The sequence below is a fragment of the Squalius cephalus genome (assembly GCF_949319135.1).
Source record: "Squalius cephalus genome assembly, contig: scaffold_73, whole genome shotgun sequence".
Lineage (NCBI taxonomy): Eukaryota > Metazoa > Chordata > Actinopteri > Cypriniformes > Leuciscidae > Squalius > Squalius cephalus.
The window spans coordinates 51615-66677 of NW_027645820.1; the positions used below are offsets into that span (position 1 = coordinate 51615).

General features: G+C 37.2%; 1 protein-coding gene and 1 long non-coding RNA gene across 3 annotated transcripts in view; one reads left to right on the forward strand and one right to left on the reverse strand.

Annotated features, from left to right (window-relative positions):
- On the forward strand, positions 1-396 carry LOC307154177. The gene is made up of 2 exons (XR_013820293.1): positions 1-242; positions 350-396. It is a non-coding gene; the product is annotated as an uncharacterized lncRNA (long non-coding RNA).
- A 503-nt stretch (positions 397-899) lies between these two features.
- Positions 900-15063, reverse strand: part of LOC307154171 (GTPase IMAP family member 8-like) — a 61465-nt gene continuing 47301 nt past the window's right edge. The window contains exons 1-3 of one of the 2 annotated variants that reach the window (XM_079898936.1): positions 9915-10213; positions 3054-3650; positions 900-2522 (exon numbers count right to left, since the gene is read on the reverse strand). In XM_079898936.1, the coding sequence (XP_079755062.1) occupies positions 1405-2522; positions 3054-3636 (1701 nt within the window). In that variant the 5' untranslated portion in view covers positions 3637-3650; positions 9915-10213 and the 3' untranslated portion in view covers positions 900-1404. Of the gene's footprint in view, positions 2523-3053; positions 3651-9914; positions 10214-15063 lie in introns of those variants that run through there. The other variant, XM_079898937.1, reaches the window with a different exon arrangement.

Below are 15063 nucleotides of genomic sequence, written 5' to 3' on the forward strand. Positions count from 1 at the left end.
TATTAATGAGTATATGATAAAATGGAACAATAAAATGAAAACATGATAAATGATTAAAAATGATTGAATAAATGCATATTAAAGAAAGTAAAACAACACAAATGTATGGTTGCTTTCTTGAAGCAACACAGTTTGCATTTGAATATCCTTATAACCTGTAACTAGTTTTAATATAACAAGCAAAGGGAATGGAAATTTACTGCTATGGCTGTTAAACTGACAACTCATGTCTTGCTTTTGCAGTTCAGTTATTATCTAAATGATTACATACAATTTCAGCAAAATACTCTCTTTCTGATACCACAACAAATAAACAGATTTTAAACAGATAAAACAAATGAATATACAGATTAGTAAAACAAGCACACATTTTAAGAAATAATATAGAGGAAAACATCATCAAGAAGGAGCAACAGAGGTTCGCCTCTGATTGTCAGGTCGAAGGAGACTCGAAAAGACTCGTAATATGGACAGACCCTCAGTCACCTCTCAAATAAAACACACAAGATGCTTTTCAGAAAGGCTGATCAGTTAAAATCAGTTAATTTTGTATCACAATAAAAAAATCAAAGCTACAATAAACTAGAAAGTAACCTAAAGGAAAATTCAAATCATAATATTTGGATTAATTTTTGATTCCATACATTTATATGTGTATCTATAAAATTATTTATCAAACAAGTTCTGATAAAAGACTAGAGTGCCAACATTGATTACGTTTACATGTGCACCAATAATACAGTTATTTCTAATAATCAGAGTAAGGTCTTAATCGCTTACATTTAGATGTTTAGATGACACGAGCAAAGCTCTTCACTCCAGTTTACATGCAATTTTCATTATTCTGATTATTCGCTATAATAAGTATGGCCATTCCACACTCAGATAGGCATACAATGTTACCGGCCATTGCATTAATCTACTCATATCAAATAAAAAATAAAAAATTTATGGACGTACTGGAAATCATTCGGCGCCGTGATGAACATCGCAATGCTGGTTTTGCCTGTGCTGTCTGGATGAAGATACAGAGCAGAAAGTGCATGTGCAGCGGGTTGAGTTTAGCAATTTGGAAAAGAGAAAAATTACGAATATGTCACATTTTCAGAGTTAACAGAGTTAATTCATTAAGTTGAGTGAACAACACATGGCATCCGTGTAGAACCGAGCACAGTAGAACCGGTAATAATGCGGTTAAGGTGTTTACATATGCCTGTTTATTGTGATTGAAAAACAGCTTACACCATATAGTTTAATGCGAATATGGTTACTACGATTATGAGCTTAATCGCATTAGTTTGATCGAATTATTGGGTTTACATGAGGTAAAGTTTAATCGCAATATTGCCAAAATGCCATTATAATCGCATTATGAGTGTGCATTTAAACGTACTGAGTGACAGCTCAACTGGCATTTTTACTATTAGCAACTCCAAGAATAGCTCCACCAATACCTCCAGCGATGGCTCCAACACCAGCTCCAAATTGAGCTCCAGCAGCAGCAGCTCCAGTAGCAGCAGCAGCTCCGCTAGCACCAATAGAAACTGAAAAGCCAGCAACAGAAACAGTAGCTCCTCCACCACTAACAGCTGTTACAATAGCTCCAACACCAGCTCCAACACCAGTTAAAACCAATGCTCCAACAGTTATTCCACCAACAACAAAAGCTGCCATTTGAAAATAACTCTTGTACTCGGAAAAAAAATTTTCAAATCCTTTTTGGCTCGTTTCTCTCCTTGCTTTAGCTTCTAACTCTGCTCTGACTCTCTTCTCTGTGTCCTTTACCACTCTGTCAGTCTCCTCTTGTTGTTTTCTCTCATCTTCATATCTCTGTCTCTGTTCTTCCTCTTGTTTGATTCTCTGAGCATCTTCAAACATCTGATTACTGTAGTGTCCTCCTCCATTCTGCTCTATCATTGTGTCAATCTTCTGCAGTAGATCGTTCACCTGCTCTCTGTTATTCTGATCTTCATTGTTTAACACGTGATATCTGCCTCCACACTGACCAACTAGTTTACTTAATTTTTTGTTCTTTTTAACAAGCTCCTCTATGGTGACTCCTTTTAGCTGATCTCCATTAGTGAAGAGAATGATGGAGTATTTTAACACGTCCTCACCAAACAACATCTCAATGATCTGGGGAATCTGCTGCTCCTGTTCAGTGAATCTATCAATTACTCTGAGAACAATGAGAAAAGCGTGTGGTCCAGGAGTGGATTTAAAAACACTTCTTGCTACCTCTTTAGCTAACTCCTCAGGTTTCATCTCTGTATCAAAGAATCCAGGAGTATCAACTATAGACACAGATCTGCCTGAAACATTGGCGTGTTCCACTGAACATTCACTGGTTACTGAATCCATTCTCATAGCAGATATAAACTTTTCCTGTCCCAGTATTGTGTTTCCAGTAGCACTCTTCCCAACACCACTTTTACCCAGAAGAACAATCCTTCTGGATGAACGTCTATCGACAGGAATATCCTGGATGTTGATTGGAATTCTTTGCTTTGGTTTTTTTGGTACTGCAAAAAAAATATTTAAAAAAATCAAAATCAAAATCAAAAAACAATCAAACAATCACTTATTTTATCCTGGAAGACACCTTTTCACTGAAATATTCTGGTCTGGTTTCCTAGCCCATGCATTTAATTCTGGGATGAAAAACTTGAGATGGAGAAATGTAAACAGGGTAGAGATGTATGAATATCCATGAATGCGCATGAATATTATGTTAAATTTATATGACTATATCTTACAGTTAACATATAGTAAATACCAATTACACAGTCAGATTATATTAGGCCATATCACTGCTCCTTATGAACTCCAAAACTTTGGGATTGTTCTATTTGTAAAAAAATAAATATACATATCACATTTTCTTGTCCTGAAAGGTTTTCCTTTACTGAAACTATAATCTCCTTTGGCAAACAGATATTGTGGCCATAATGATAAATTAATGAATATTAATAAGCATGGAATCTAAATTCCTACATTAATAAAATGATGCATGGCTAAAATATTCACTTTAAATCTAGTTAAAATAAACTTACGATTCTCCAAGTTCCTCATGAAAACTTTAGATATCAGAGAATTGACTTGTTCACTCGGTTCATTCGTCTTGTTGTTGAAACTGTGGAATCTGCCCTCATATTTCTGAATAAGTTTCTTCAAGGTTTCAGTCTCTTTAATGACTTGATTTATGCTCTTATTTTCATCGTTGAGTTGATCTTCTCCAGTGAAGAGAATCCAGGCTTTCTGCATGCGTTTTTCTCCCAGTAGCTCCTCAATCTTCTCCACAGCTTCTTGATCTTTTTCAGTGAATCTGTCACACTGGAGAACCATGAGATACGCACAGAGGCCTGATTCACTTTTCTGCAGAAACTCTTCATATTTCCTAAGCTCTTCCTCACTCTCTGAACCAGACAATCCCGGTGTGTCATAAACAGTGATCGGTAATTTACAAACATCAGCGTCTTCACCAGCAAAATCTTGAGTGAGTGAAATGGAGTTTTCCTCTGATGTGAAAGCTTCTTTTCCCAGTATTGTGTTTCCTGATGTACTTTTCCCAACTCCAGTTTTTCCCAGCAAGACCAAATTCAAACGCAGATTTGACAGCTCATTTGTCATCTCCATTTTTATTTCGTAGCCTATAAATAAATAAAATTAACGTGGTGTAAAAGAAAAAAAAATACATGAAAAACAATTTGTGCTTTTGTTGTTACAATAACATTTTTAATATCAAATCTGTAAAATTAAGGTTAAGATCTGACATGTGATTAATCATCTTACATATTTGCAAATATGTGATGTATTGCTGGTCCTTGTTCTTATTCAAGTTATCACATTTTTAGTTATCAAATTTACACTTACAGTACACATCCTATGGTGCTTTTTACCAATAATTTATAATTAGGATTAAAATACAAAGTAAAAGCAAAAAATGACCTACAATAAATTAAATGTTTAAATATATAGTGCTTTAATAAGTGAAGTGTAACATTCAACTATTGGAACTTGTGCTTATATTCACCCATATGTTTGCCTATGAGACAAATTCTAATTCATAAAAGCACCTGTAGCAAGACAATATAGTGTGTGGTCAGCTGTTGCCAGGCAGATTTCATTCTTGAAAGTTCTGTTATACTTCAGCCTTACTTAACAGATGTAGAGACTAACCTATGTTTTGTTAGCCATACATTAATAAAGTTTTTCATTTACATGAGTGACTGATTCTACACCTGGAGTGTTTGCAACTTGAGTCTGTCTACAAATAAATTAGACTCGGGAGTGTTGTAACACAGAGTCAGTATAGTGACAAGTCAGAAAATAGCTGTGGTGATCATCAATATCATACACTCCCCTCTCACCATAGCTCACATGAGAAGTGGCATGTGACTGTGAGCAAATTTGTCGTTTTCATGACCAAAAAACTATTTTAATTTGAGGCCAACTTTAAACATGCTAAACCAGTTAGGCATCAAAGCTGTAGTGTGATCCGGAATATCCCGCCCCTCCTCCGCTCTGATTGGACGGCTGGGTAAAAAGTGACAGTGATGAGCGCTGCGTTTTACCCAAAGCCATAAGGAGTTGCGACAACTTAAACGGGTTAAACCCGTTCTAATAATGCGATTTAAAATCATTTGTTGTGTAATAAGAGTTACAGACTTCTGAACAGGGGTTAAATAGCCTATAACATTTTGAGTGATAGGTGGAAGTGATCAAATGAGAATATCCGTTTCATTACATAGCCTATTAAATGTGCAATAACAGGGGGAAAAATCCTTATTTTAGATTGCATATTTGAGTAAGCAAAAACGTATGGGTGGAGTTTTTTAGGCATTGTGATTCTGTTGACTATTACCCAGTGGCGGCTGGTAAAAAAATATCTTAGGTGGGGCTGTGTCTTATTCAGTCGGTTTCAATAGTCATGGTAATCATGGGAGTCTTTTAGCGTAGTGGCTCCGAGGTTGTGGAATGCTCTTCCTCGAGACATCAGTCAAGCATCCACCCTTCTCTCCATCAAAAACAATTTTTTTATCTGAATATTACTCTTCAGCTCACAGTCTGTAAATTCTACATTGTTATTAATATGCTATTTGTTTGAATCCCTCTTTGTTTGTATCTTTAACCTAACTTTGTAAGTGACCTCTGAATAGGCCTACTTTCTGCCCTTAGAATGTGTATTGTGCTTTGATGTTGATGTTTATTTTGTTCTATTCCTTAACCCAGTCCCAGTGGTTCTCAAACTTTTTAGAGTTGTACCCCATTAAGCTTTTAACATTCTTCTGCGCACCCCCACTCTTCAGTCACACCTTTTTCAGTAAGGGGCAATATTTGCCCCCTTAAACTTAAAAATGTAAGTGCATTTTTTACCTTTACAAATACCTTTATAAAATCAATAATGCTTTAAATAAAAAAATGTCCAATAGAGAAATATGCAATGATGGAAAAAACGAAGTGATGCTTTTAAATATTAAATTAAAACCGCCAGTAGGTGATGAGTCGAGTCATTCATTCACTCAGTAATGAAGCAAGTGGCTGTACTTATGAATTAATTATTGACTCTAATGATTCGTTCAAAACCGCAGATTCGTTCAATCATTGCTGTGTGCTGCAGTTCTGCTGTGGCTTTCGTTGGAGCTATTATTTTGTTGTAAAAATACTGACAACTGTGTTGAAAAAGAACATCACTTAATATTAATATTTCGTTTGTTGAACTGTTGTATAAAATCAATGCCACATTTTGCAATCGTGTGGATCTTCATATAATGTGATCAACATTAAACACAGGAACTCACACAGCAGGGTATGACTTTGTATCGAAGAGAGTTTGAATCTTTTATATCGATCTCCGTGCACCGCTTGTGTCTATATTTGTTCTTCATGGTAGTAAGTGCTAAATCCCTACTTTTACAAAGGTAACGTACATTGTCGAGAACGGTAGTATAGCGCGATTGGCCGAGGCAGCAATCTGTACGAGACCTGTCATATAGCCTACTACACGCTGCTTACATGCAGAAAGTTTTGACCGCAAAAGATGAGGTAATTTGATCGGATGTCATGCATTTACAGCATTTTACCTGATAGAAATGCATGCTCAGTTTAAATCTAATTTTAAGGTGGGGTAGAATTAAATGAAAGTCAAAATTCAGCATTTTGTTCCCGCACCCCCTTCTGTCACCTCACGTACCCCAGTTTGAGAACCACTGCCTTCACATATCTTTGTAAAGTGACCTTGGGTGTTGGAAAGGCGCTATATAAATAATAATAATAATATTAAAAATAATAATAATTATTATTATTAACAACCACCCAAACACAATTTAACACAAACTGCATGATACCAGTGCTCTGTGAAAAAGTCAGTATTATTTAATGCCATATTACAAGGCTGAGGCATTCTTACACAAAAACAAACAAATTGCACAAACTTTCCATTTGCATTTTAAATTGAACTCAAACTGTTTAGTTACTTTCTCAGACTGCTGCTTCCCTCACTCCGGTAACTGTCCATGCTGGATATGTTTTAAAAAGTAATCACAGAAAGCAAAACAAGGCATTAGCAACCAGCTAGCCAGGCTGAGAGTCCACTGTCTGATAGAGATGGGCGTGCATGAGCGCGGGCGCGCGCAGCTTGGGGCGCTAACAGAATGCCCATAGCTGACTAGATTTGAGCTCGCTGATTGGCTACAGTTTATGTCAAACATTTATATCTTGAATCAGCGATTGGCTAAGCTGCTCCACAGACCCGCCTCTCTGGGGCGCCTCTCTCCAGCGCCCCAGAGACGTGCACGCAAGTGGAGGAGACGTGTAGAAAAAGCAGACATTATGAATTTCTAGCATATTTTTCACATATACTATTTAATATCTCAAACACACAAATACTGACAATTTCTATTTATGATTTATGTATGTATTTACTTATTTATTTAATGAGTGTGGCTCATAAACTGTGGTCTGGCTCATGGGGGGGCGGCGCCCTAGCGCCCTCTATTGGCCAGCCGCCCCTGCTATTACCTGTCTATATTAGCCTCTGTTTCAGCTCAGCTGATGTTTGGATTGATGGGAAAGGGAGATGGAAGTTTATAAGTAAGATTAAAAACAATACTTAAAGGGATAGTTCACTTTGGAATTAAATTTTGGTATGTTTTAGCTTACCTCAAGGGCATCCAAGATGTTTGTGTCTTTGTTTCTGCAGTAGTTTACATTTACATTTATTCATTTAGCTGACGCTTTTATCCAAAGCGACTTACAATTGCTATATGTCAGAGGTCGCACGCCTCTGGAGCAACTAGGGGTTAAGTGTCTTGCTCAGGGACACATTGGTGTCTCACAGTGGATTCGAACCTGGGTCTCTCACACCAAAGGTATGTGTCTTATCCATTACGATGGGGAATTGTTTAATTTGGACTTCTCTGTGCATGAAATATAAAAAATATCAAAATTTAAACTACTGCGGAAACAAAGACACCTACATCCTGGATGCCGTTGAGGTAAGCTAAAACATACCAAAATGTAATTTCAAAGTGAACTATCCCTTTAAAAGCACCAAGCCGTTAAAAAAAAAAAAAAAATCATACTAGGCTTAATGGGGAATCATACTAAATACCATAACTGTATTATATAGCCTACTACTACTGTATATAATTTGACCAGTTTTTGTCTCCTTTATCTCTTTCAACACAAGAAGCACAAAGGGATTCAGTGGATCCTGAAGACTCCCTGCACTAATGCTGTACCCTCACCTTCAGTTTCAGCTCCTTGGATTTTGCAAGACTTTCCTTGCTCCTTATTTTTAATAAACATTATTCTTCAGTGTTGTTATTTGTGAAAAAGTGCAGATATACCTAAGTATAACTAGCGCACAATTTAGCACGGAATCTTTAGTTCTATTTAGATTGCTATTGGTCATTGACAAATAAAGCTTCAAAAAGATGTTTTTTATATATCTTTTCAAAACTGCTGTTGACTAATGTACATTTTTGAGTCATGAACAATGTATTTAAACAAGTTTCAGTTGTAAACTTTTCTAAGTGTTTAAATTCACCTGACATGGACAGTGTACCAACCCCGTACTTGAAATCTGCCACAAGGATCATTAAGACGATGCATTATCATGTATACTGTAATAATTACCATAATAAAAGAGCCATGTTTACAGTTGTGCCACCCTGACATGCAAATTGCTGGACAAAAGTTTTTCAATGATCTCATACTGAAATTAATCAAATAAAATGTTAATGTTTATAAGTTAAAATGATGCCATAGAATTTCATTTTTATTTTTTTATTCTTAAGACACCATTTTAAAAAGTTTTTTAGACTGTTCGTTTGTGCGGACAGTTGCACAAGCTGACATTTTGGGGGGGTTAAGATAACAAAACATAAAATATGTATTATTTAAATGTTCTAAAAATTAATTTAAATTAAACAGGTTTTATAGATTAAAGTGATGTATGTCATGAATTTATCAAATTATCTTAAAAGGAAATAATGTGGTTGTGTGTGTGTGTATAATCATGTTTTGTTTTAAAATCGAATATGCATTCATTTACATAGTAATAAGTGCACGGGGTGCATAAGCATTGTAAACATTAAGATTAATGACATTTTGGCTTGCTTTAGTTGGGGACATTTAATATTCAACAATATTATTGACCTGCCTTACTTAGGGTGGACGATGATGCAATTTTCTTCTAGAAACACAATTTGTTGTATTATTTTCATGTTATCACTGTGAAGCTGATTTGATACAATCTGTCACAATCTACAATCTGTTGACTTGACTAAACATTAAATATTAGCAGATTTTTATCTTTTAAAACAACATTGCTGTAACTACATACACATACTACATTCACATGTCAGTGTATTATATTGTAAATCAATGCATTTATTGACTAAAAACTACCAAAAATCACAGTTCTGCTCTCTTACGCCATCGATTTGAATTGGCGGAATTATCTGAACTTATATTGAACTTCCTAGAAATATTTCAGGTCTACGCGAATCACGTGACAAACAAGCATTTTGAACTTCCGTTGTCGCAACTCTCTCTCTCTCTATGGCTCTGATTTTACCCAGTAAAAAACACTGAGCGCTCGCGCCTGTTCATAACGTTTCAAAAACGCGGCGCTCCCATTGAAAACAATGGAAAAATACGCCAATGTAACAACCAACACTTTATTCCAATGAGTAGCCTACAGTTATCCAATCCCATCCTCTGTTGAGGCAAACACACTTGGGGTTTTTTTTTTTTTTTTTTTTTTTCACATCTATGTAGGCCTATGTATGTAGTAAATGAGTTTCCATCACATTTCATGCGCATGTCTTATTGGATAAAAATATCTGCCTCAATTGAGCACATGCGTTTATGTGCATCTTAGAGTTTCCATTCAGCATTCTTTTGTAATAATCCAAAATTCACAGAACACTATATGCGTAACTTCACTTAGTGAGAAACAGAACGGGCGCCTGTTTTTTGTCGCTTGTTTTCTTTCGATTCTATTTTGTGTTGATGCGTGTAGTAGAAAGGGTGTCCGAAACGCGTTCTATGTTTTGTGTGAAAGTTCTCACTTGTACTTATATGTGCGTAAATGTTTGGCCATTTATAATAAAGCTTCAGAATTGCATTATTTTGCGTTATGTTTATGATGACTGAGCGATTCTAACGAGGACACCGTAGGCACTGTAGTATAGTGATATTGACCCAACTCCGTTTGCACAGTACCGCTATAAATTTGGCTAATTTATATAATTCAGTGTACTTTTTTACTTAAACTAGGAATAAACGCCAGTGAAGAGAACTATCGGTACACTTATTAAACCCAGTTCGCCTCAGTCACACATTCGTTGTTGGTGTTAATTTAACTGTCCACTACTTAATACAATAAAGGGAGTTGTTATCCTTACCTGTCCGGAAATGCACTTCAAGATACAAGTGAAAATGCTGGAGCCTTGTGCTGATAAAAGACTTGACAGAGATGTTCTGAGATTACTGCTTTCGATTTCAAATTTTATGAGTTTAACAATGTTGAAAGGCGGAGCAAAGCCAGATGAGTGTTAACCTCAGACAATAAAATAGACCAAGGTTACATCAAGACTCTTTATATGAAAAACATCAACATATTTTAATTGTTTCTGAGCTTGTAGCACTAAAGAAGACGAGCAGTTTGATCAGGCTACTTGGATTGTATAAATCACGTGTTATCAAGCAACAAAAACTATTGAATTTCCTAATATTAGAAATAAATACAATAATATCAAAGCACTGAGACTGGATCAGATGCTAGAGCCATAACGACACTAATAATTTGTAATAATTTACTTATATTAAGACTTATTATTATGTTTTAATAAATGTTCATGATTGATGCATGGAGGAGATCGAGTCAGATGATTAAGTCCAATTTTATTTCTTAACAGCAGACAATCAAATAATAAATTTTGTGTTATTTGGAATGTATAACTTGGGCTAGTTTATACGTCGTACGTATGCGCAAGAAGAACAAGAACAGGAAGGAAGGAAGGGTTGGAAATAGACATTCTTTTGACCGTAAAAACACTGGAATTTATGTTTTTGGAATATTATTAATCTTTTGAATTGCCCTTATAATGTAACAAGACAAAGAAAAAGTAGCCTAAACATTTATGCTGCAATATAGTCAAGGATTGGGATTATTGCAAAGGACGAAAGTGAAAGTAACCTAGGAGTCAGTGCGGGCAATCGGGATTTTGATATGTAGAGACATTCAAATGTGTTTCGTCAAATCAGTGGGAATTGGACTTGTTCTAGAAGTTGAAAGGTAACTTTGCTGTTACGTTTTGCAATTTATTGATCTTGACTCAAGCTGCGTTCACACAACGAGCGTCTCTGCATTTCGCCATTGGCGGTGAGCTCGCTAGGCGTTCGTGGGCGTTTCCACTAGGCTACTGGTTGCCTAATGTTTGTGAGTGACATTCACGGATGTTTCTCCATGTTGTAGACAACAAATCCGTTTTCTTGCCGCTACAAACAAACATTTTGGAAGAAAAAGTCTAAATATAGCCTAAATGGAATCAGTAGCCTACATAAAATGCATAATAGGCTATTAATAAACACATCCATTGCAGCTATTAACTGCAGCAAACGGGCAAAGACCGGTCTTTCTGAATTCACGAAACCATTCAGGCTCGGAGTCAGCACGGCGAGTACCACGGAGACAAATCATAAATTATAGGACAGTTTCTGACTGCTAAAATAAGCTTCTCATTCATATTGCCTCGGTCGGATTCGGACTCGGCACAGAAGAGTGACAGATCACGTGCGCTCCATTGACTTCACTTCTATTGGTTGTCGCTCCCGAAAGCCGCTCTACATTTGCATAAAGTTTAACATATCTGGCCTCCTCAAAGCCCGAGGCAATCGCCTGCTCTGCCTATAGCTAGCGCCAGCCCTGATTCACACACAACCAGATAAATATCTCAGTTCAGTCTTTCTGATCAATCTGAGTGTTTCAGACATTAAGAGTTACTATCGTGGGCTTTTCAGTGAACCGATGAAGAAAATGTTCCTCAAATTAGTTTTGCTCTGTTTGTGTTTGTGGCGTCTGGATGGTGAGTTTTAAATGTGTTTTTCTGGTTAGGGCCCGAGCACCGATGGTGTGAGGACCCTCTTGGAATTGCTCTGTTTATTATTATTAGGGCCCGAGCACCGATGGTGTGAGGACCCTCTTGGAATTGCTCTGTTTATTAGGGCCCGAGCACCGATGGTGTGAGGACCCTCTTGGAATTGCTCTGTTTATTATTAGGGCCCGAGCACCGATGGTGTGAGGACCCTCTTGGAATTGCTCTGTTTATTAGGGCCCGAGCACCGATGGTGTGAGGACCCTCTTGGAATTGCTCTGTTTATTATTATTATTATTATTCTTCTCCGCATTGAATTGCATTTTTGAGGGCCTAAACATGCGCGAAAACTCACGAAACTTTGCACACGCGTCAGAACTGGCGAAAATTTACATCTGATATAGGTTTCAGAATTGGACGGGGCAAAATGGCTCGATAGCGCCACCTATAAAAGTTCAACGGAGTGCGCCTCCTGCAACGTTCCACGTACGTGCACGAAATTCGGTACATACGTGTAATGACCTAATACCTACAAAAAAGTCTCTTGGAGCATAGCCCTAAACACAACAGGAAGTCAGCCATTTTGAACTTCCTCTCAGATTTTTGTGCAGTTTTTGCCATTTTCAGGCCTCGTACTTTAACGAACTCCTCCTACAGTTTTAATCTGATCATCTTCAAATTTGGTGAGTGTAATCTTAAGGCCTTTGCGACGTTAAATTGCGAAGATCTTGAGTTTTCGTCGAAGGGCGGGTCCTCGGCGGCCTTACAAATTTCGATGTTTCGCCATGAAACAGGAAGTTGCTGTAACTCAGGCATGGAATGTCCAATCTCCCCCAAACTTCACACGTTTGATAAGAGTTCTGTCCTGAACACATGGCCATGCTCATATTCAGTTATAGTCATAGCGCCACCTGCTGGCAACAGGAAGTGACATGTTTAACACTGTTATGGACTCCTAATAACATATAAAAAAGTGCCAGCAAGTGCGAAACATGCTAACAACATACTAGAAGCATGCTAAAACATGCTAGCAAACTCTTAGCTAAGTGCTAAAGCATGCTATTATTGCAATTAAATAGGAATTTGCTGTAACTCAGGCATGGAATGTCCAATCTGCCCCAAACTTCACACTTTTGATAAGCGTTCTGTCCTGAACACATCTACATGATAATATTCAGTTATAGTAATAGCGCCACCTACTGGCAACAGGAAGTGTCATGTTTAACACGTTGATGCCATTCTAGCAACATGTTAAAAATGCCATTGAGGTCTAAACATGCTAGAAACATGTTAAAACATGCTAGCAATACTTAGCTAAGTGCTAAAGCATGCTAATTCAATGAAACAGGATGTTGTTGTTACTCAAGAAGGCAATGTCCAATATGCGCCAAACTTCACACTTTTAATAAACGTTCTGTCCTGAACACATGACCATGCTCATATTCAGTTACAGTCATAGTGCCACCTGCTGGCAACAGGAAGTGACATGTTAAACACTGTTGTGGACATATAAAAACATATAAAAAAAGTGCCAGCAAGTGCTAAACATGCTAACAACATACTAGAAACATGCTAAAACATGCTAGCAAACACTTAGCTAAGTGCTAAAGCATGCTATTGCTGCAATTAAATAGGAATTTGCTGTAACACAGGCATGGAATGTCCAATCTGCCCCAAACTTCACACGTTTGATAAGAGTCATGGCCTGAACACATCTACATGAGAATATTCAGTTATAGTAATAGCGCCACCTGCTGTCAACAGGAAGTGACATGTTTAACACTGTTGTGGTCTCCTAATAACATATATAAAAGAGCCAGCAAGTGCTAAACAGGTTAGCAACATACTAGAAACATGCTAGCAAACACTTAGCTAAGTGATAAAGCATGCTATTACTGCAATTAAATAGGAATTTGCTGTAACTCAGGCATGGAACGTCCAATCTGCCCCAAACTTCACATGTTTGATAAGAATCATGGCCTGAACGCATGCCTATGCTCAAATTCAGTTATAGTAATAGCGCCACCTACTGGCAACAGGAAGTGACATGTTTAACACGTTGATGCCGTTCTAGCAACACGTTAAAAATGCCATTGAGTTCTAAACATGCTAGAAACATATTAAAACATGCTAGCAATACTTAGCTAAGTGCTAAAGCATGCTAATTCAATGAAACAGGACTTTGTTGTTACTCAAGAAGGCAATGTACAATCTACCCCAAACGTCACACGTTTGATAAGAGTTATCTCTTGAACACATGTCCATGCTCATATTTAGTTATAGTCATAGCGCCACCTGCTGGCAACAGGAAGTGACGTTTAACACTGTTCTTGACTCCTAATAACATATAAAAAAATGCCAGTAGGTGCTAAACATCCTACCAACATACTAGAGACATGCTAAAACATAATAGCAAACACTTAGCTAAGTGCTAAAGAATGATATTACTGCAATTAAATATGAATTTGCTGTAACTCAGGCATGGAATGTCCAATCTGCCCCAAACTTCACACTTTTGATAAGCGTTCTGTCCTGAACACATGACCATGCTTATATTCAGTTACAGTCATAGCGCCACCTGCTGGCAACAGGAAGTGACATGTTTAACACTGTTGTGGACTCCTAATAACATATAAAAAAGTGCCAGCAAGTGTTAAACATGCTAACAACATACTAGAAACATGCTAAAACATGCTAGCAAACTCTTAGCCAAGTGCTAAAGCATGCTATTATTGCAATTAAATAGGAATTTGCTGTAACTCAGGCATGGAATGTCCAATCTGCCCCAAACTTCACACTTTTGATAAGAGTCATGGCCTGAACACATCTACATGAGAATGTTCAGTTATAGTAATAGCGCCACCAACTGGCAACAGGAAGTGACATGTTTAACACGTTGATGCCGTTCTAGCAACATGTTAAAACATGCTAACAATGCTTAGCTAAGTTCTAAAGAATGCTAATTCAATGAAACATGACTTTGTTGTTACTCAAGAAGGCAATGTCCAATTTGCACCAAACTTCACATGTTTGATAAGAGTTCTGTCCTGAACACACATCCATGCTCATATTCAGTTATAGTCATAACGCCACCTACTGGCAACAGAAACTGACATGGTTAACACAGTAATGCAGTACTAACCACATAATTATTGTGTACTAAGCATGCTAGAAACAGACTGAACATGCTAGCAACACTTAGCTGAGTCATGAAGCATGCTATTATCACCATTATACAAAACATTTTGTAACTGACTTTGACATACTCTTACTATATATACCTCCTTAAATGTACATTTCCCAACCATGCTCTGCCTTCCTAAAGCCACCGAGTGTTGATGGCACGGGTGCGAGGGCCCTTTCATCGCTGCTTGCAGCTTTAATTATTATTATTATTATTCTTCTCCGCATTGAATTGCATTTTTGAGGGCCTAAACATGCGCGAAAACTCACGAAA